The 23,930-nt window shown below is 42.9% G+C and overlaps 1 protein-coding gene across 1 annotated transcript; it reads left to right on the forward strand.

The window, feature by feature from the left end:
* Positions 1-264: 264 nt before the first annotated feature.
* TLR4 (toll like receptor 4) lies at positions 265-11,353 on the forward strand. The gene is made up of 3 exons (XM_083596719.1): positions 265-559; positions 1,975-2,141; positions 6,922-11,353. Exons 1-3 carry the CDS (start codon positions 404-406, stop codon positions 9,137-9,139), a joined length of 2,541 nt encoding a protein of 846 aa, XP_083452845.1. The 5' UTR covers positions 265-403; the 3' UTR covers positions 9,140-11,353.
* Positions 11,354-23,930: the final 12,577 nt, after the last annotated feature.

The following is a 23,930-nucleotide window of genomic DNA, read 5'->3' on the forward strand; positions in this document are numbered from 1 at the left end:
GGCCACGAGTGATCTAGTCCAGCATCCTGTTCTGACAGAGGCCAAGTCTGTGGGCAAACAGCATTCAAGCACAAGAGCTCACTCCTTTCCTGGTATTCAGAAGCACCGCCTACAACTGTGGAGGACAGAATGACAGAACTCCATAGAATGTGTAGCTTAACCCACTGTCTAATCAGCTAAGGGGAAATCACATGGTAAAACGCAACTTCCTCTTAGCATTCTGTGGTCATCATGCCTTCCTAACTTCATTTACCAGCAACACGAACCCTGCCTAAGAGAACGCCACCGAGCTGTTCTGTTTTCAATTTCACTTCCTTCTTCCAGTGCGTCTCTCTAGACGCAGCTCTCTACCCTTCATGGCTCTTACTAGGCCTCGTGTGGCGATGCAACGCTCCTTTTGTTAATGTTTTTTTTCCCCTCTTCAAACTGTGTGTTTCTTTCTTTCCACTGGAAGATGCCCAGGAATGGTTGCCTCTGCCCTTCACTGATCATCACATTCTCTCTCGCTGTGTTTTTCCAGTCCCAGATGATAATCAGAAGCCTCAACCCCTGCTTGGAGGTAGGTGTGCTTTTGAAATATGAGCTGATGTTTCCTCTGGACAGTCCCAGCCATTAGGCAGAGTGAAGCAGCTGATTTTTAATGTCAATTGTCCTTCTTACTGTGATTAGAAGAGAGATAAGCACCTGTAGGATTTTCAGCCTCAGCTGTCAGAACAACACAGCTGCACTTAGATACTCTAGGCACCATGACGTGGGGTGAGCACGCACAAAGGCATAATGTACTGGTTTGACTCTGTGAAATAGGGGTGTAGGAAGCTGGCTTGTACTGACTCAGACCACTCTGATCAATCTAACTCAGTAATTTCCACATTGACTGGCAGGAGGTCTCCAGGATTTCAGGGGAGGAATCTTGCCCAGTCCTACCTGGAGATGCCAGGGATTGAATTTAGAACTTTCTGCATTGCTTGTGGATTGGACTAGATGGCACTTTGAGCTCTTTCTAACTCTGTATTTCTATGATTCCATGAATGCAAAGCAGGTATTTTGCCACTGAGCCTTCCTCTGGAACCTTTTCTCTCCTCCTGCCGATATCTCTGAATCTCTTGACTCAGAGTGCTAGGGTTTTTTTCTTTTGTAAACCAAAGTGGTTGGAAACAGGGGTGTGTGTGTTTATGCAAATATTAAAGCCTTCTTGTACCCAGTTTCTCCTAGTGCCCATCAGTGAGGATTCTAAGGGGCCAAAGAAAGCACAGATTCATTCTGGTTGTAGTGAAATAGCAAGGCTGTGCATACAACAGTTAAAGTACATTCCAAGCTGGGGCGCCGGGTATGGGGCTTCAGCCCCCTCAATATTTTGAGGCGGGGGCAGAACCCCCCCCTCAATATTGAGGGGGATACCATCCCCTGTCACTCTTGGGTGAGCACTGGGTGGGGGTGATGGGTGATTTATGCCCTCCACACATACCCGCCTCAATCACCAGAGCATCCTGGCAGGCACCCACACGTCCCAGCAGGTGTGGCCTGATGGGGGGGCATTGTCTTGTGCGTGTGACATCATGCATACACGACAGCTCCCCCATGTGGGGACCAGCTCAGCGCGCCTGATGCTGAAGCACATGACTTCCTCTGCAGAACACTAGTTTGTTAAGGGTGGTGGGAATTGTAGCTCTGTGAAGGCTAAACTATATTCCCCAGAATTTTCCAGGGGAAGTCATGTGCTTTAAATGTGTTTAAATCTATGATGTGTTTGTAGCACTCCTTCTGCCCCAGTGCTTTACTGCCTTGCCCTCCCCACTCTCCCTCTTGGTTAAGTCATTGTGATGGCTGTGACAGAAGGTAAAGTAAGTCTTGTACCACTGACCACTGTTGTGCAGATTGTTGCTTGGTCACTCCTAACAATTAGGCATGTCTTCCTCATTCTCTGTAGCATCTTTATAAACACAGTTTTATCAAAATGACCTGTTCTTGTTTCAGGTGATCCCAGGTATCATTTACAAATGCATGGAGCTGAACCTCAGTGCTATTCCACCGGATATTCCAAATTCCGCCCAGAGCCTGGATCTCAGCTTCAACCCAGTGGGAATCCTGACCTCAAATTATTTCTCACCACTCTTTGCACTAAAGTTTCTGGACCTCACTAGGTAAAGTAGTGTATTTTTATTGCTGAGACCACTGGCCCAATTGGCTTCATGTCATGTTGAGAGCCAACGACAACAGATGCAAAGCTGGTGGAAATGTAACAGTTTGTGCAAACATTAAAGCATCTGCTACATAAAGCTACTGGGATGGGGGTCTCTAGGTATGTCTGTATGGTTCTTGGGACTCTTCCCATGACCCTGCTTTCCACCCTCCAGAAGTTTTTTGCATAGCTGCAATGTGTGCTTAAGCTTCGATAATGCTTCTTGCTTGCTTGGATGGAGGCAAGAGGCACGTGAATGTATAAAAACAGGCCTACTGTGCAGAAGGTAAAATTTACATTCTTTTGCTCTCCTTACTTCTGCATTCACCACTTAATCCACTGCTTGAAGGTTGCTGGGAAAGGAATATGGCCCTTGGCCGGAAAAACACGATATTTATAACATTTATGAATTACGAATCATGAATCATGATTTATGATTCATGATTTATGATTCATGATATTTATGAATTATGAATTACGATTCATGATTTGCAATTCATGATACTTATGATTTATGATTCCTGATATTTATGAATTATGAATCATGAATTATGATTCATGATTTTTGATTCATGATATTTATGAATTATGAATTACGAATCAGGATTCATGATTTAGGATTCATGATATTTATGAATTATGAATTAAGAATCACGATTCGTGATTTAGGATTCACGATATTTATGAATCATGAATTATGAATCACGATTCATGATTTAGGATTCACGATATTTATGAATTATGAATTACGAATCACGATTCATGATTTAGGATTCATGATATTTATGAATTATGAATTACGAATCACGATTCGTGATTTAGGATTCACGATATTTATGAATTATGAATTATGAATCACGATTCATGATTTAGGATTCACGATATTTATGAATTATGAATTATGAATCATGATTCATGATTTAGGATTCACGATATTTATGAATTATGAATTATGAATCAGGATTCATGATTTAGGATTCATGATATTTATGAATTATGAATCAAGAATCGTGATTCGTGATTTAGGATTCTTGATATTTATGAATTATGAATTATGAATTACGAATCACGATTCATGATTTAGGATTCACGATATTTATGAATTATGAATTATGAATCACGATTCATGATTTAGGATTCACGATATTTATGAATTATGAATTATGAATCATGATTCATGATTTAGGATTCACGATATTTATGAATTATGAATTATGAATCAGGATTCATGATTTAGGATTCATGATATTTATGAATTATGAATCAAGAATCGTGATTCGTGATTTAGGATTCTTGATATTTATGAATTATGAATTATGAATTACGAATCACGATTCATGATTTAGGATTCACGATATTTATGAATCATGAATTACGAATCACGAATCATGATTTAGGATTCACGATATTTATGAATTATGAATTACGAATCACGATTCGTGATTTAGGATTCATGATATTTATGAATTATGAATTAAGAATCATGATTCGTGATTTAGGATTCATGATATTTATGAATTATGAATTAAGAATTGCGATTCGTGATTTAGAATTCACGATATTTATGAATTATGAATTACGAATCACGATTCGTGATTTAGGATTCATGATATTTATGAATTATGAATTAAGAATCACGATTCGTGATTTAGGATTCACGATATTTATGAATCATGAATTACGAATCACGAATCATGATTTAGGATTCACGATATTTATGAATTATGAATTACGAATCACGATTCGTGATTTAGGATTCATGATATTTATGAATTATGAATTAAGAATCATGATTCGTGATTTAGGATTCATGATATTTATGAATTATGAATTAAGAATTGCGATTCGTGATTTAGAATTCACGATATTTATGAATTATGAATTAGGAATCACGATTCGTGATTTAGGATTCACAATATTTATGAATTATGAATTATGAATCAGGATTCATGATTTAGGATTCATGATATTTATGAATTATGAATTATGAATCACGATTCATGATTTAGGATTCATGATATTTATGAATTATGAATTATGAATCACGATCCATGATTTATTATATTTATGATTTATGATTTATGAATTGTGAATTATGAAACGTGATCCATGACTTATTACATTTATGCATTATGCATTATGAATTATGCATTATGAATTATGAATTATGATTTATGAATCATGAATTATGATGTACTATTACTGATATGTATGAATTATGTATTATGAATTGTGGTTTATTTATGGTTCCTGATTCCTGATTCATGAATCATGGTATTTATGATATTCATGATTTATAATTTATAAATTATGAATTGTGAATTGCTTTTATGAATTATGAGTTATGATTTATGAATTACCTTTTATGAATTTTGATTTATGATATAATAAGCCACAGAGTCTAGGGCTTGCCAATCAGAATGTTGGCGGTTTGAATCCCCGCGACGGGGTGAGCTCCCATTGTTTGTTCCCTGATCCTGCCAACCTAGCAGTTCGAATAGGTTTGGTGGGGCAAGATCATTATTCATGAGTTCCAACTGTTCCAATTTCACTGGAACGCCCCCAATTTTCTAAGTTCTGTCGCTATGGAGAGGTCCATGGCTCAGTGCTAGAGGACCTGCTTGGCAGGTAGATACCCACACCACCATGCTTTATGGATTGCTAGTAGTACATGTGGAAATGCTCTAGGGGTGTTAGCATACCACAAGCTTAACAGTGTGATGCAGTAGCAAAAAAAGGGAATACTATTTTAGGCTGCATCTGCAGAAGTGCAGTGTCCCAATCAAGGGAAGTAATAGTCCCGCTTTATACTGCATATGATGCAGGTGGCGCTGTGGTCTAAACCACAGAGCCTAGGGCTCGCTCATCAGAAGGCCGGTGGTTCAAATCCCCGCGACGGGGTGAGCTCCCGTTGCTTGGTCCCTGCTCCTGCCAACCTAGCAGTTCGTAAGCAGTTCATAAGTGCAAGTAGATAAATAGGTACCGCTCCGGTGGGAAGGTAAACAGCGTTTCCATGCTCTGCTCTGGTTTTGCCAGAAGCAGCTTAGTCATGCTGGCCACATGACCCGGAAGCTGTACGCCAGCTCCCTCGGCCTACAGAGCGAGATAAGCAAGCAACCCCAAAGTTGTCCGCAACTGGACTTAACGGTCAAGAGTACCTTTATCTTTACCTACCCTGCCTATCTGACTGGGCTCCTCCTTACAGTTGGTTGGGGTGTATATGAGCAGGACAAACAAGGGCTTGCCTTATCTTTGTGGTGAGGGTAAATTCCACTAATTTCTGGTGTGTGTGGAAGTATATAATCCTGGTGGTGGCACAGGAATTCAACCTCCTCCAAGATCCTGTATTTGCTACTACTACAAGCCGTGGCTAATTTTCAACCATCAGCTCAAAGAGAACAATGACACACCTCAACGGTGTTTCAATCTCTGGAGCATAATAGAAGGGAAAAATTGGATGCTCCCACAGGCCAGTGGGAACCAGCTTGCTATGTTTCAATATATGCTGTAAGCCACCCAGAGTGGCTGGGAAAATTCAACCAGATTGGTGGGTATTATTATTATTACTAATAATCCCACTCCCCACCACAACAATGCATCTGGAATAATGCTACATCATTATGAGTACTGCTTTAACCAACAAAACTTATTGTTTGAGGGGGCTTCTGATATTTTCTGAGTTTGAAAGCTAAATTATCCCACAGACAGTCCTGATCTGCTGGGCAGATAAGGGATAAGGCAACCTCTCAAGTGACCTGGTCCTGGGCTGTATAAGGCATCATACATTACTACCAACACCTTGAACTTGGCCCTGTAGCCAAATGGCAGCCAGTGCAAATCCCCCAAGCCAGGTGTTAAATGTTGGCAGTTGGTTTCTCTGCAGCTGCAGCCTCTGGACTAATCCCATGCATAGCCTCACAGAGGAAAAGGCAGTGATCCAAAGGAGTTCCCTTTGGAGTTTTCCTGAAATGCAAGGGTTTGGACTAGTCACTAGATGATCCTGGGGGTCCCGCCCAACCCTGCATAAAATAAAATGGTGCAATAAAATGGTGGCCTGCTTGTACAGACAATCCTCATTTTGTGCTCCATCTTCCTTGGGACAGCTCTTTAGATTTTTGAAGATGGCTATCATATCTCCTCTCACACTTCTCCTTCATAAGGCTCGGTTTCCAGACCCTTGACCATCTTGGTTGCCCTCCTCTGCAGACGTTTCAGCTTATCAATATCCTTCTTAAATTGTGGCACCCAAAACTGTACACAGTATTCCAGCTTGTTCTGACCAAGGCTGAATAGAGCGGGACTATGATGTCAGCTGATCTGGACATTATACTTCTGTTGTTGCAGAATATTTTACACCCCCACCTCCAGTCACTGCCTCCTTGGTCATGAGTAGTGACAGGGATTACCCTTATCTCCCTTGAAAAGTACAAAGAAATGAATTTGGAAGAGTGACATAATTTCCCAGTTGCTCTTTCAGCTCTATGAGTTTTTCAAGGTTCAGATTAATTCTGATGGATCTGCATTTTACCCAGATACTTTGGAATAGTGAAGGGGGGATGTACACATGCACATACAGATTTTCTCTGTTTGTGGAAGGGTAAGAGATGGAACCAGAGGGAATGACAGCCTCAACATTTCCCAAAAAGTCCAAATGTGCCCATGAGCTTAAAGAGGTTGATGGCTGCATGGAGCCCATGAGCAGCCCCCTGTTTTCAGATTCTCTCCTTTTTTTCCAACAATAGATGCAACATCCAGAATATCGAAGACAATGCCTTTGCTGGTCTCTGTAACCTTTCTGTCTTGATCCTGACTGCCAATCCTCTCCATTTCCTGGGTGCAAGAGCTTTTCATGATTTGACATCCTTGAAAAGACTGGTAGCTGTACAAACTGAACTATACTCCCTGGACAACCTGCCCATTGAACAATTGACATCTCTCCAAGAACTGAATCTGGGAAACAACTACATTGATTCATTGAAGCTTCCTGAATATTTTTCCCGCCTACAATTTCTAAAGTTTTTGAACCTCCAAGCAAACAAGATATCTTCCATTTCGGTAGGAGATTTGGATGCACTGTCAAGCCAGAACCTCACACTTGTGCTATCTAAGAATGACATAAAACATATTGAGGTAAATGCCATTGCAGGACTTCACCTTCAGAAACTATCCTTGAGAGGCTGCTTTGAGAGTAGCACCATTATGCAAGCCAGCCTTCAGAATCTGACTGGCTTATATGCCAACAGTTTAGTGTTAGGAGAATATAGGAACATTAAGAAGCTGCAGACTTTCAGTAAAGGTATCTTGGATGCCCTATGTCATATGCGCTTGCAGGAGATAACTCTCATCTGCACTAATGGTGATGTTGATAATACAGATGACCTCTCTCTTTGCTTGAACAACTTCTCCACTATACGACTGGTAGATACCTACATAAAAGATGTGTCAAATTTCCCAGAAAACTCAAGCATACGCCATCTTGAATTCAAGGACTCCAGATTTAGACAGGTGCCTTCAGTGAGGTTGTCTTCCTTGAAGGAGCTAAGATCACTTCACATCACCCGCACCAAACAGCTTGTTGAATTTGAGGAGGACTTTCAGGGACTGCAGAAGCTTGAGACCCTGGATCTCAGTCAGAATGCGCTTACTGCTGACCTTTGCTGGCTCTGCCTCAGAAAAGGGGTTCCAAATTTGAAGTATTTGAATCTTAGCTTCAATGTTAGAATCAGTTTAGAGCCTGAGTGCTATGGCCTCCCCAAACTGGAAATGATGGATTTACAACATACCACACTCAGTGGAGCAGGAGAGGTCCCTGTTTTTCTGTGCCTTCCAAATCTCATCTACCTTGATATTTCACACACCCACACAAATATTCAGTCAGAATGTACATTTTGTGGGTTGAAAAGTCTGCAAGTGCTGAAAATGGCTGGCAACACCTTTGAAAACAATAAGTTGCTTAACACCTTAAAGAACCTCAGCAGTCTGCGAATCTTGGACATTTCCAATTGTCGGCTGCAATATCTCTCCCTTAACAGCCTAGCCAGCCTCCATGAGCTCCGCGAACTGAACATCAGTCATAACAAGCTCCTGGGCCTCCATCCAGAGGCCTATGTCCACCTCCAAGCCCTCACTATCCTGGATTTCCATAGCAACCAGTTGTCTGTTTTAACAGAGAAGGATCTACAGAATTTGCCCAGCAGCCTGAAGAATCTGGACCTCTCTCAGAATCTTTTTGATTGCTCCTGTGAGAACTTGCATTTCTTGCAGTGGGCCAAAGAGAACAGGAACCTCCTCCAGCATGTTGAAAACATGATCTGCCACAGCCCCAAGCACTTAAGAGATGCCCGTCTGATGAATTTTGACCTAGCTTCTTGCCGTGTCAGTACAGCCACAGTGGCTATCTCAATGACAATTTCTGTGGTTCTAGTCTTATCTTTGATTCTGGTTTATAAGTACTATTTTCACCTGTATTATTTGGCAGTGTTGCTTGGTGGACGCCGTCGCTCTGCTGAGGAGGACAATGTCTACGATGCCTTTGTCATTTACTCCAGCAGAGACCAGGAGTGGGTGAGACGGGAGCTGGAGGAAACTCTAGAAATGGGAGTGCCTAGCTTCCACCTCTGCTTCTTCTATCGCGATTTCATCCCTGGAGTGCCTGTCATCACCAACATTATCAAACAAGGCTTCCAGAGCAGCCGGAAAGTCATCACTGTTGTCTCTAGTCACTTCCTGGAGAGCCGATGGTGTAACTTTGAGCTCGAGGTAGCTCTGTCTTGGCAGCTGCTGGACAGCAAAGCCAGTATGATCTGGGTTGTCCTAGATGGGACGGACAAAGCAGTTCTGCAGCGGAAGTTGGGCCTGTTCCGCTACTTGCGGAGGAACACCTATTTGGTGTGGAGGGACTCTGAGTTGAACCGGCATATATTCCTGAGACAGCTGCGGTCAGCCTTGCTTAATGGCTAAACATGGACAAGGAAGAACTGAAGCTAATGTTAGTAGGTTAATGTTAGCAGGCTAGGGCCATATCTCAATTTTTCTGTTACCGTGAGCCAGCCACCAAGTCAGGGCCGACGCTTTGCTGGCTGAGGCAAAGGACAAGATGGTACGCTCCACCAAGGCACATGCAGAAAGCAACTGGATAGGTAGTGGAATTGTACTCCAATACTGGTGAAAGGACAGTGACTTCCACTGCAGTTGAGGGCAGCAGGAAAACATAAAGTGTACAAGGCAGTGCCTCACTCTGCCTCATTGAAGGGCCCTCCCTGCACCAAGTGAAGGCAATGTTTGAGAACAAATGTTATGAAGGGTTACTTTATTGAGCCTTGAATAATTTCCATCTGGGAAGCAATGTGATGCACTACAAATGTCCTTATTTACTGGGGGCAGTCTCTATTCCTTGACTCGGTTGAATTTATGTTTCTTTCCCTCCCCATTTCTTTGCCTTTGGGGATGCCATTTATAAGTTTTCAGTGGGGGCTAGTCCATTTGGGCAAATGGAGCATGGCCCCACCAACCTCTGTGAGCCTTCAACTTGACCCCACTTGCCTGCTTTCTGGTTTACAACCTGTCCAGGGGGGAGCACTGCCTGCCAGCTTCCTCCTCCTCAGTCTCTGTGTTGTCCCACTTGCAGAACTCAGCAGGGAGGAGGATGGAGAGGATAGGCAGAGCCATCTGCCTGTCATATGCTCTGGCTTTATCTAGAGATGCTTTCTGCCCCACCAGTCCAGTGGGCACTACCTCCTGCTGTTGCTTATCCTCCATGGCTCAGCACCCTCCCCATAATCCCTAGTATGTGTGTGTGTGTGGAGGGGAATGGCTCACTGTTTCTAGCATGGATATAAAAACGTGAACATGAACTTTTAGCGGGAAGCTACTGTTTTGCACACCCAGCTGCTGAGGTATATTTTTGAACTGTTGATACCATATTATCACTCACTCCTCCATAGTATATCTTTACTCTGATGAACAAACACACTTTGTCTTATAAATTCATGGGATGCAGCCTATTGCTGAGTATATCAATGCACAAGGCAGAGTAGAGCCTTCAGCAATGTGTATAATGATATTTCAGGGTGCAGGGTAGAGACCTTGGCATGGTAATAGGGATGCTACCAAGGTGTCACTATTCTGATCAGTAAAGTTCTGTAGGATGTGCAGGGTGGGGTGGGGGACAGGGGAATGTTCTGGTTGGATGACCCTAATAAAAGAATTTAGCCTTTATCCTTGGGGAAATGTGTATGTGGTGTATGTGGTGAGGGATCTTTAAGAGGGGGAAGAGGAACATGGTGCCCTTCACTTTGCCTCCCATCAGCCCCAGCCAGCATGGCTAGTGGACAAGTATGATGGGAATTTTAGTGCAACAGCACCTGGAGGTCCAGAGGTTCCCTTTCCCTTCCATAAGGATAGCATTTCAGAAGCTACATCCACTGGCCCATTCCTCACCTGAACAGTCTCTTCCTCCACCTCTGATATGACCTGTGTCCCCTTCTCCATCTCTGAGGGCTCTGACCTTTCCTCTGCCCTGGTTCCTGCCTCATGGGCGGTGCGAAACCCCATAACTGCCCCCCTCTTCTGGGTCAATCCAGGACTTACTGAAAATGAAACAAAAATGAGTTGAATTGTGTATTACTAACAATAATAAATGGGAAGCAGAGAGAGAGTAAGACAGGCTCCTTTATTTATTCAAGGTTCTATATTGTCTATGCCTAGTAAAAGGAAGAGGGAATAAGATTATTATTATTTTTGGGTGAGGGGTATGTAGCCATAGGCCTGGAGCAGACGTGGCCCTCCTCCCTACCAACAATATGGCTGTCACACTCCGGTTTCATGGGAGGTAACCAATGGTTCCCTATTCAGGTGCTTTGTGGAAACAGAGTTGCTTCCTGAGACATTGTACAGGAAATAAACAACAAACAAACAAAAATATATGACTTTCCCCAAGGGCAGTGTTTATTTGTTCATTACAGCAAATAGGTTTTTGAAAAGAAGTGTTTTACTGTGTTTTGATCTGCTTTTAAACTTATTGTTGATTTTAAATAGTTTTGAATGTTTTAAATAGTTATTTTATAATGCTTGTAACTGATATTCTTTTTGTAAGCAACTCTGAGGTTTTATTATACTCCAGCGCTGTATTAATTTGTTAAATAAATAAATAACATAACATAATGAATTAGAAAAGGAGAATGCCTCTTCTAAAATGTAGAATTCTTCCAAAATGACTGTTGCCACCCACAGCCTTCCCCCTTTAATAAGTACTATTATTATTATTAATATTATTAATCACCTTCTAATCTGCTAATCAAGTTAATCAAAATGTGTTCAGTGGAATAATCCAATGAATTAACCAGCTCAACTCCTCAGCCCTCATCATCTGGTATTTAGTGCTGTGGCATCCATTGTCTGTTTGTGGGCGTCCCAGTAAGATGCATCTGCTGGGGTGCTCTGAGGACATGTTGCTGCTCTAAATGGGTCTTTGATCTGATCCAGTGGCTGATCTTCTTTTCTGCTTAAAGTGAAGTAAACAAGGACATTGCTCAAGGTCCTTATGACTGAGGAAAGAAGAGAAAGCTTAGGACAATGTCAATATTAGCCTGGATTTCAGAAGCTACAGCTTTAAATTAAGGAACAAAAGGTAGGGGAGAATCAGTTTGCTCCTGAAAATGACTGCACAGGCATCTTTCTCTCCCTCCCTCCCTCCCCTTCTTCTCTCTGTGGGTCCTTGACAAACAATTCACAGTGTAAATATACTTCTGCCTCAAATCACACTGTCCTAAGATTCTTCTTCCTTTTTTGTATTATCATTATCATAATCATAATGGGGTTCTGAAAGCCTGAGAGCAGCTGGGAGAATGATAATAAGAGTTTACGATGGATGTGTTGTTTATAGGGTAAGTGTTTGCTGAATACAGAACCAGGCTACAGTAAGTCGCTTGGGACCATATTGTGTATTGGAATACACAGCGAAAGGCAGATCAGCACATACAGAAGACCAAGCTGGAGAGTTGGGGGTAGGGACAGGGGAATGTTTGTTTGTTTCATTTGTTATAGATCTCCATTTCATAAAAATACAGCAAGACGTTATGCAGCACACAAAATTGCAGTAAGATAAAACAATCAATAAAACATTAAAAACAAAACAAAAGAAAACAACCATCAATAAATACAAGTTTGTAAAAAGAAATTCACATCTCAAAGGCCTGTCTGGAATAATGCTGTTTTTTATTCCTGCTGAACCTCTACTGGCAGGGAGATCCGCAGGGCAGGGCCTGCCACTGTAGAGGCTCAATTCCTAGTAAAGGCCAACCAAACCTCTGCCATATTGGGAACCACAATAAGGAGTTGACAAACTTAATGTGAGCAAACAGTGTGATGCAGGAGCAAAATAGGCTAGTTACAGTTCTAGGCTGCATCAACATAAGTTTAGCGTCCATATCAAAGGTTCCATGCTATTCTGCCTTTGTCAGACCCCACATGGAGTGTTGTATCCAGTTCTGGGCACCACAGTTTAAGAAGCATATTGACAAATGGGAACATGTACAGATGGGGGTGACCAAGATGATAAAGGATATTCTAACTAAAGCAGAGGCTCCTAAACTTATTTTGTCTACCACCCCCTTTTCAGGGAAAAAAAAATTACTCAGTGCCCCCTGGAAATCCACCTTATTTAAGCAAACAAACAGAATGATGCAGTGACAAATTTACACTCTTTTATGTTTCTATACTTGTATCTATGTCCTACAACACATTAAAGAAAGATGATGTAAATCAGACACATCAGTAAGTGCCATTACACAACAGATGTAACATGTATAAATGGTTTTTCAAAACTGGGCAAGGAGGTGGCCTAGGCCCCCTTATTTTTATTCAGCACCCCCCAATTGTACCTAAGGCTACTACAGTACCCCTGGACTGTTCCAGTGCCCTCCAGGGGGTGGTATCACCCACTTTGTTTGACAGTGGAATGGACTGCCTCAGGAGGTGGTAGGCTCTCCTTCATTGGAGGTTTTTAAAGAGAGGTTGGGTGGCCATTTGTCTGGGGTTCTTTGGCTGTGGTTCCTTCATTGCAGGCAGTTGGGCTACTTGACCTTTGGGGTGCCTTCCAACTCTACCATTTTATGATTCTAAGTGCCCCATCGAAGGCTCTCGGGAATTGAGGTGGCACAAAAGGATTCAGGTAGTCCTTAAAGTACTTTAGGCTTAAATTGTTTTGGCTTTTTGCAGATTAACTCATACCTGGCTTGGCAGCAAATTGACAACACATGCATGACTGAATGCTCCACAAATAAAAAAATCTTCTGCCAATGAGAAGCTACAAAGCTAGGGAGATTGTTTCTTTTCTAGGGACAGATCAATCCATTAGTTTTGGTTCCTCTCGATTTCTAATTCTTCAGATCCTAAATTCAGTGTTCCAGGTTTTGTACTTTTAAAAAAATGCCTGTATGAAAATATGTCAGCAAGGATTCTATCTGTCATTAAACAATTTGTCTGGAGGTGAGAACTGCTTGTCAGACATTGCCTCTCCCCTCCTGACCAATACATTGATTCCCTAGGTTCTGTCTAAGTGTCTCTGTGCACGGGTACTTCCAGAGCTCACTTGCAATTAGCCCTGGGCAGTCAGAGTAGATGTCTACTCTTTTCTTTGAGGGTGGAAAATACATGTTTTAGGACCCACCCTCTTCTTTCTACTGTAGATTGTGTTAACTGATTTTGATATTTTTCAGTTGCATTGGCCATCAGCTTGGATGGCTTTAAAAGACAGATTCATGGAGGATGAAACTAGCATGATGTCTATGTTCTGCCTCCAATGTCAGGGGCACCACTGGCAGAGGAAGAGGGGGGTGAGGGAGTGCATTGCCCCCGGCACCACAATCGCCATGGTGTGCCATTGTGGCTGCCCGCCTGCACTGGGCACCACACCCCCAGGATGTGCACCATGCCCCTGCGGACGGCGTGCCGTGCCCCTGGAACACGCACCATGCCCCTGTGGGCGGCGCACTATGCCCCGGGATGTGTGCTAGCCATGCCCCTGCCTGCTTTCTGCCCCCGGTGCCGGAGCATGAAGCTCCGCCATGAGGGGCATTATTTCTTTGAATACCAGTTGCTGGGACTCACAAGTGGTCAGAGAGCTGTTGGGTCCTGCTAGTAGGTTTCCCATAGGAATCTGGTTGGCATCTGGTTGGTAAAAACAGGATTCTGGACTAAAAGGGCCATTGGCATAATCCTGCAGACTCTTCTTATGCTGTTACTCCCCTTGGGATTTTATGGCGAAAGACTGGAAGCAAAATTAAATAATACTAACAACAATAATAGCAGCCCTTTACATGTTGAGATCTTGATCACATTTGTTTTGTAATAAAAGATTACTATGAAACTTATGAACTTTTTCCCCCCCTAAGAAAAGCATTATGTAACTATTCTAAACTAGCAGGGAGGGCCTAGCACGTCTTGGGAACTTTTAGAAACAAACAAACAACAAAAATAAATCTGATTTTTTAAACGGGTAGTGTAATTTGTTAATTTGGACCTGTCACCCCAAGGATTGGGTGAAGTCATGCCAAAGTCACATTTTGGTGTGGCATCTTGATTCAAAACATCAACCTAAGAACCCACCCACCCCAAACACCACATGAGTCCTCAGGTCAAGTTTGGTGATGATATCTCAAGAGGTGGCTGAACCTATTCCAAAAATGGGCGAAGACACACACTAAAGTCATGTTTTTAGTCCATCATCTTGATTCAAAATGGCACCTGGCATCCAAATTGTCTATGAAGAAATCCTTGTACTGAGTTTGATGACAATATATCAAGAGGTGGATTAACCTGCAGAGAACATGCAGACAAACCATTTTCCAAAATACATAGTAGATAAAATAAGTTTTGCTGGGACTCACTGACCCAGAGAAAAGGATGCAGGTGGTTGTGGGAGAGATATAGATAGCCTTTGCGGTGCTAGCTAGCTATGCAGGGGTAAACCTTTTCAGCTGTTGAGAAGCAAGCCATGGTTTTTCTCTATCAGTTATGAAAGAGAAGGTTCCTTTCTTTATTTCAAATATTCTTTAAGCCCTTTGGAATGATCTGCCCTGAATGTAGGAGATTAGACATAATTCCCCTGTCAATGCTTGCTTCTGACTAGCTGACAACTTATGCCTTCAGAGATCCCCTAAACTCATGGCTGAATATATTAGACAGAGGACAAGGGATGGGTACCAATTAGGATGGGAGAGAAGCAGGTGGATTTTCTAGCAGCTGGATATTCAGTTCAATGTAATCACATGGAACAATGGCCAATGTGTATTTCCTCCTTCCTTGTCAACCAGAAATGGGGGCAGTGAAGGACAGGATTGGCTTTAAGGAACAACTGGATAGCAAATTATTATACTATCTGGCCACTCATGCCCCATGGAGCATGACCCGATCTAACCTCCATTCTGCCAGTTTGGATATATTCACCCCTGCTAACACTAGTTTTGTCTCAATGCTGTGTTGTCCTGGAATGGGAAACATGTAGCCCTCTAGATCTTGTTGGACAACACCATGACCAATGGGATGACAGGAGTTGTAGTCCAAAAACATCTGGAAGGCCACAGGCTCCCCACCCCTGGACTATGGGGGTGGGGGTGGGTCAGAAACTGTGCCTTGTAACTCAGTGGTACAGTACAAGTCCTAGGTTCAATACTCATAGGATCATAGAACCCCAACAACCATTTAGTTCAACCCCCTGCAATGCAAGAATTTAAACTACAGTATCCATGACAAATGGCCATCCAACCTCTGCTTAAAAACCTCCAAGGAAGGAGAGTCCACCACCTCCCGAGCGAGACCATTCCACTCTTGAACAGTTCTTACTGTCATATGTTTCTTACTTACTGATGTTTAGTCAGAACCTCCTTTCTTGTAACTTGAAGCCATTGGTTTGAGTCCTACTCTCCAGAGTCGAAGAAAACAAGCTTGCTCCATTTTGCTTGGGACAGCCCTTGAGATATTTGAAGATGGCTATCATATCTCCTCTCAGTCTCCTCTTTTCCAGGCTAAACATACCCAACTCCCGTAGCCATTCCTCATAAGGTTTCCAGACCCTTGATCATATTTGTTGCCCTCCTCTTCACACGATCCAGCTTGTCAATATCCTTTTTAAACTGTGGTGCCCAGAACTGGACACAGTATTCCAGGTGTGTCCTGGATCAGGGTCTACTTAAAGGGCCAGGTGTCAGCAAAGGAGCTGGTGAGGCCTGGCAGCCCACCACACCTGGCCATCTCATTTCAGATGGTAAAGGAATGGGGCACCAGTGTCACTTCCTGATGACCTGGAAGCGACAGGTCTCCTTTTCCAGGGGAAAACTGGGGGGGCAAATGCAGTCCATGCCTAGAGTGTTCAGGACAAACAGAAAACCAGTTGGACCTGTGCTTTCTAGGCATGGGACAAGCTGTTGCATCAAGCAAGCATTATGCTACACTTCCCAGTGCTTTTCACCATCCTATGCCTTACTGAAACAAGTCCAAGGTCACATCCAGTGCTTTTTTTCTGGGGGTATGCAGGGGTACGCATACCCCTAAACATTTTCTGAATCTTTGTACAGTGGACGCTCGGGTTGCAAACGTGATCCGTGCGGGATGCACGTTCTCAACCTGCAGCACTTGCAACCTGTGTCTGCGCGTCTGTGCATGTGCAGGGTTGCGATTCGGCGCTTCTGCGCATGCACGACTGCCGAAACCTGGAAGTAACCCCTTCTGGTACTTCCGGGTTTCAGCAGTCCACAACCTGAAAAAATGCAACCTGAAGCATCTGTAACCCAAGGTATGACTGTACTTTTGTCCATTTACTGTATTTATTTTTCCAAATTTGAAATATAAAATTGTGACTTTCTTGAGTCAAAATGAGAGTACCCCTAAATATTTTTTTTAAAGCATTGGTCACATCTACACCATAGTTTAAAGCACAACTTCCATAGTCACAGCTCCCCCCAAAGAATCCTGGGAAATGTACTGACAAGGGTGCTGGGAATTGTTACTCTGTGACAAACAGAGCAACTCCTAGGATTCTTTGGAGGAAAGCTTTAAGCATGCTTTAAATGTATGGTGTAGATGTGACCCAATTTTGGATGGGGAAGTGAGTGTGTTGTACAAGAGCTATAAACAAACTTTAATTGTGCAACCTGAATTTGTTAGAATGTGCTTGAACATAGCAATGCTCTGAAAGCACTCCAGAATACTGGGGTACTCCAGTATTGTTCTCTTCTTTGCTTTTTGTGCTGTGGTAGCACCCAGACAGTCTGATAAAATATATTTTTGTCACATTCATCTGCTGACATGATACCTTAAAAAAAAGAGAGAAAATCCTCCTCACTGTATGGATACCAAATACAATGATATAATTGGTCCCCAGATCCTACAGGGTAAATTACCCTGGGACAGAAGCCACCAAACTCAATATTCTAAAGACCAGTCAAAAGAAAGGCAGCATTTAAAAAAAAACAAAAAACCTCCTCTCCAAAGAGTGATGTTAACACTGGCAGGCTTTTAGTTGAGGGTGGGTTTAAAAAAAATAAAAATAAAATCTGGAGAGCTTATGTTGCTGACCCAGTTTTTGTAAATACACACACTCAGCGCCACAATCCCCATCTTTAATAAGTCTGTGGCATCGAAAGCAGGTTTTGATGTAAAGTGAAGCTGGCAGGGGAGTTGAGCAACCTCTGTGCTTCTTCTTTAGCTGTGCCAAGATTGCACTCAAGGTGGCTTCAACCTTCAGTAAGGCTTGTCGTTATTTTTATCCACATGTATATGTATCTAGAGATCCACAGAGTCTATGCTAATAGTAGCAATCTCAATTCTCCAGTTCTCTGATCCTTACGTAGCCCAAATACTACCATCCACACACAAGAGAGAGGAACCACCATGCTTTGCAGAAGTAAAATAATCCCAAACCCTTAGGAGGTACTCCCACCCCATCCACACCAAATAATAGTTTAATAGGTAAGAATGAGTGAATTTGTCCAGCCCAGGTTCTAATTGTTTTCAGTCTTAAATTTAACTCTCCATATTTCTGCAGTTATTTGAACATTTTAAAAAAGTGAAAAAAATCAGCATTTTAGTGCTACTTTCCTCTATAATGTACATTTTGGTATGCACAGGCAGCCTGCATGCATTTCATTCATTCATTCTTTTTATTTATATGCTGCTTTACCACAAAAAAATCATGCTCAAAGGATTCATTTCAAATAGCAAATATCATAACTTACCAAAAAAACACATTCCAATACAGTGGTATCTCGGGTTACAGACGCTTCAGGTTACAGATGCTTCAGGTTACTGAGGCTTCCGGTTACAGACTCCGCTAACCCAGCAATAGTACCTCGAGTAAAGAACTTTGCTCCAGGATGAGAACAGAAATCACATGGCGGTGGCACGGCGGCAGCAAGAGGCCCCATTAGCTAAAGTGGTACCTCAGGTTAAGAACAGTTTCAGGTTAAGAATGGACCTCCGGAATGAATTAAGTACGTAATCAGAGGTACCACTGTACTATAAAGATAACAAAACTACTTAAAGCATGCAGCATCCAATAGCAAAAATTACAAGGGAACTTCACAGTTTCACCATAGTCCTAGAAACACCCAGGGGTGGAGGAACGGGGGGCAGTGCGGGCAGTTCGCCCCGGGTTTCACCACTGAGGGGGGTGACAAAATGCTGGGCAGCACTCACCGTGGGACCTGCAGTGCGCCCACGGATGCCACACTGCCCCAAATGGTCTGCCCGCTGCCTTCCCCTCAGCTGTAGGGCAGCTCCTCAGAGGCCCTGCACAGCATCCTGCTCTGGCTGGCCCCGCCCCCACGGGTGGCTGGCTCTGCTCCTGGGCGCAGGGCACGCCCACTGCCCCAGGCGCTTGATCAGCTTGCCCTGCCACTGGAAACACCTCTCCCATGATGTTGCTCAAAGTCCTTCTCCTGGGTTTCTTATAAGGCTTCTAAGAGCAAAGGGTGGGTTAACTAGAAACACCCCTCCCATGATGTTGCTCACCTGTCGCCCTCCTGCCCACATGCTTAATTAGACATACAAACCCTAATTAAAGGCTGTGCCAAGCTGCCAATTGAGTTCAGGCTCTGGATCCAGATTGGGTTGCACTGACTCATTTCAGGTTGGATAGGGGCTGCTTTTACCGGTAAGTGCTAGATTGGTCCTCAAATTGGATTTGGTGACCATGCTCAGCCCTACCAGATACTCTGGCAAAGAATAGCCAACAGATGCCCAATTATTAATTAATCTGCCTATCCTTTCTGGAGCAAAAGCACACTACATTTTTAAACTTGTCATTTATTAAAATGCAACAATGTGAAACAATCAAAGAAAGAGACTGGTTCAGTAGTTAAAATGGAAACATAAAAGGATTATCTGCCAGGAAGGATATGAAGCTTGATTAATAGTTTTCAGGGGTTGCTCAAGCCACATTATTTTGTAAAAAATGCACTCCCACAAGATGCAGGGATGACCAACAACTTGGGTTAAAAAAGGATTACACAATTCATGGATGGAGGGTAATGCTATCAATGGCTATGTTCTACCTCAACTGTGGGAGGCAGTGTGCCTCTGAATACCAATTGCTAGAAATCACAAGTGGGAGAGAGTGATGTTGCACTCAGGTCCCACTTGTGGGCTTCCTGGGGGCATCTTGTAGGCCAGTGTGAGAACAGGATGTTGAACTGGCTGGGCACCTGGGCTGACTCAACAGGGTTCTTCTTATGTGACATTTTGTCTCGTCTGCATCTGCCAAGTAGGCAGAAAGCAACGTGCCTGGGTCATGAAAATGACCTTTGGATTGAGTATCTCTTCGTTAATTCTCATGCAGTCCATTACTGTTCCTTCAGGCTGATTTGGAAGCAGTCAGATTGGGCTATGGCAATCATGTTCAAGTCACCTTGAGCATTGTAAAGGCTTGCATGCTTGGCAGGGATTTCTCTCTCTCTGTGTTCTTGTTCATTGGGAAAGGTTTGTGCAGCAGAAATGCTCGGTGTGCTGTCAGCGAGTAGAGCTGCATTCTTTGAGTTGGAGGAAAACAGCACCTCCCAGTTTGCAAGCAAAGCAGGTGAGAAACTCTACTCCCCTAAAAATCCAATCCTACAATCAAGCTTCTTTAGACCTGATTAAAGAGGGGCTGGACAAAATAGAAGATGTTTGCAAAAAGTCCAATATAAGAGTAACAACAGTAGAATAATAGAATCATAGAACTGTAGAGGAGCACAGCCAGAGAACCCCTGACATCCAGCCTCTGTCTGAAAACCTCCAACGAAGGAGTCTACTACCTTCCAAGGTAGTCCGCTCCGTTGTTAAGCAATCCATTGGTTCGGGTCCTACCTTCTGAGGCAGCAGAAAATAAGCTTGCTCTATTATAATGATTATAATTATAATAATTATTATTTTAAGAAATGCACACACACTCTAACTTCTCCCAAATAACTTTTGCAGGTTGTCGCTTACTGTTTCCCTAGTAATTCCAACCATTTATTTATAGACTGCAATAATGCCTGTGTGTGTGTGAACTTATTTATGTGCTTATTGATTTTCCTCCTCTTCAAATGGGTTTTTGGTTGGGGGCAGAGTGAGAAGCAGCAAAAGGTTAAAAAAAACTTCATCTCTGGAGATATAGAGATTTTTTTTGGCAATTATTTGCATTCATTAATTAATTTGTTTATTCATTCATTTGTTTGTTTGGTTGGTTAAACTGTAGTATTTTTGTGGTTTAATAGAAATTGTCTCTGCAATATTTGCCCCAGAGGATACTTAGGGGAAATCAGTTGCCTGCCCCAAGTCTTTGCCAGCCCTGGCCCCCATCATCACAACAGCCATCATTATCACAGAGTATTGGAAATGACAGCCACAGGTTCTGTAACTATGGTAATAAAATACTCATGTAACAGGTATTTACTCTTTTCTTGCAACATCAAATTTTCTCATGAAAATGGGCATCTTTTCACTGTAATTTATTCTGCATTAACTACTCCTTAACATTGTTGAACTTTACTTTCCTTCCCTCTAAAGTATCCTGGCTCTCTAAAATGTTTGCTGCCCAAATCTGGAAAAGGTGTAGGAAGAGAAGAGCTTCTAATGAAATTAGTAATCTCTGTGACGTTGGGCAACGGGGTGAGGTAGGGACAGGTTATAATAAACCAAGTTCTGGCTGGCTTAAGGCAGATGCTGGAAAATCTCTTGCTCACCAGATGTTGTTGGACTGCAGCTCCCATCATCGCTCTACAGTGGTCATGCTAGGTGGGACTGATGGGAGTTGGAGTCGAAGCATGAACAGCCACAGGTTCTCGTTCCCTGGCTTAATGGGACTGATATAGTCATATGGGATACATGAGGATATGCATCATCAGAATGGGAGGAGGGAGTATGTCAGGAGTGCCAGCTTGGCCCTGCAACCATGGGTGCCCAGGATCGTGGGTGCTATGCAGTGCATGGCCCTGGAACCAAAATTTGTGGGTACCCGGCCTGTTCATGGGGAATTTTATAGGGCCCCAGGGAGCTAGCACCTATGGATTATGCAATGTTTGCTTCTAGGGGTGGAGGAGAAATCAGGATGCTTTAAAAGCCAAATCTATTCAGTTCGCACTTTCAGAAACAATATGCAAAACCAAAACACAACTATCCTTTGAAATACACTTTTAGCTGTATTTTCCATTGCAGTTTTCTAACCAAACATTTTACACAAATGCATGTGTGGGAGAAAATGTGCATAAAAAGATGACATTAGTGAAAATAATGAACAAAACTGCAATATGTTAGGGAAAATTTATTCCAAAAATGTATACATTAGCCAAAACTGAGCACAAAATTGTGTTTATTCATAGAGATTCACACTAACATGCTGGTGAATTTTGACAAGGATTTTTTTTTTTTTAAACGCAGATGACTGCAAAAGTGTGCAGAACTTAAGACTGGAAGAATTAGAAACTGAGAGAACTGAAATCGGCAGCTAAAGTCATTTAGTGTTGCCCTATTTCAAGAGGTAAAAATCTGGACACAAAAAGTTGCTGAACTTTTTTAGGACAATTGCCCAATAGCCTCTCTGCCCCTGCCGAGCCTGAGCTGCCCATGCCAGAGCCCAAGCCCAAGCCCAAGCTGTCCACACCAGAGCCAGAACCCAGGCTGCCCTCGGCAGTGCCAGAGCCCAGTTTGCCTGCACCAGAGCCCAAGCCCAGGCTGCCCACACCAGACAGAGTCGGAGCCAGAGCTTGGGCCACCCATTCCAGAGCCTGAACCAGAGCCACCTGCACACTTAAAAAAACCCAACAACCCCATAATCCAGGACATTTGCTTTAAAATGTAAAATTACCCCTGGGTTGGCATCTAGTACCCCAAAAAGAGGACATGTTCGGAATTCCTGGACATATGGCAACCCTAAAGTCCTTGGCACTTGAGCTATCTAAAGCTATCCAAAGTGAAAAGGTGAGGAATGGAGAGAAAAGTGAGTGGGCCTGATTTATCTCTACTATTAGGGATAGTGAGGTGGCCACCTCAGGCAGCAGATACTGGTCAGCAGTGGAAGCTTCCTGACTCTTCCTCCTCCTCAACTCACCAGCTATTCTCCTTTGTTTGCCCTGGTCTAACTCTCACTTGATGAAGAATGAACTCAGATTTCAGGTTTTGCCAAAATCTTTAATGCTTAAATCAGTGCTTTAATGCTTAAATCAGAAAGGCAAATTTAAAAGGTGCAGCAGGTGAATTGCATGGCTGGGTGCAAACTAAGATGCTGATCCAAGTGACATGCCCTCTGCTTCTTCCTTTTGAAGAGCAGGGCAGACACGGCTTTAATGAGGCAAGTGAGGAGCCCCTGCATTGGATGAGTGGTCTCTTCACACTAGTGCGGGCATCTACATGACCTAAGGCATGGCGTGGAAGACAGGGCCAACAACACCTAGCTTGTCATCGGGCAATTTCCCCCAGGGTGGAGGCTTGCTGGCTGGAGGAAAAGCTGGAGGGCTGGAGGAGAGGCATGACTGAAAATGTCCAGTAACATTGAAGTAATTCTTTCCCTCTGACAACCCACTTGGCCCCTCCCTGGGATCCAGGGCTTGGTTTCTTTTTCTGGCTCCAGTGTTTCTTGGCGACCTAGAATCACAGAATCATAGAACTCTAGAGCTGGAAGGAATCACAAGAGTAATGTAGTCCAATCCCCCGTAATGCAGGAATATTTTGCCCAGAACGGGGTTCAAACCTATGACCCTGAGATTAACAGTCTCATGCTCTACTGACAGAGCCAAAGTTCCATTCTGTGTACAGTATAGGAGGCAACTTGTATACCTCTACCTCTTCTGGGTCCTTTCCATCCAATTCTGTTTTGTAGCTCCCTAGTTTCTGAGCAGGGATAGATGAATATGCCAGTTTTGATTCCTCTCAGCTTCTTATTTTTCTCCCAATTTTAAATTCAGTCCACATTTCCTCAGCAATTTTCAAAGAAAATCCTCATGAAAATTCACCAGCATTTTAGTTTGAATTTCTCTGAAAATACACATTTATGTATACTATTTTGGCAAGTACACATCTTCCACTAATATGTATGTTAACTTCACTAACGTACAGATTTTGTGCACATTTTTGTACAAGTTGATTCGTGAACTGTATCATAAAATGCATAGAAATGCAAATTCCAAAGGATAGCTTTGTTTTGATTCATGTAACTGGTTTGAAAAGTGTGACTCTGCATGTCTTAGGAAGATAGGCAGATGAGAAAAATGGAGAGTGGTGGGGAGTCACCAGTCCCCTG

This window comes from Podarcis filfolensis, assembly GCF_964270895.1.
Source record: "Podarcis filfolensis genome assembly, chromosome: Z".
Taxonomy (NCBI): Eukaryota; Metazoa; Chordata; class Lepidosauria; order Squamata; family Lacertidae; genus Podarcis; species Podarcis filfolensis.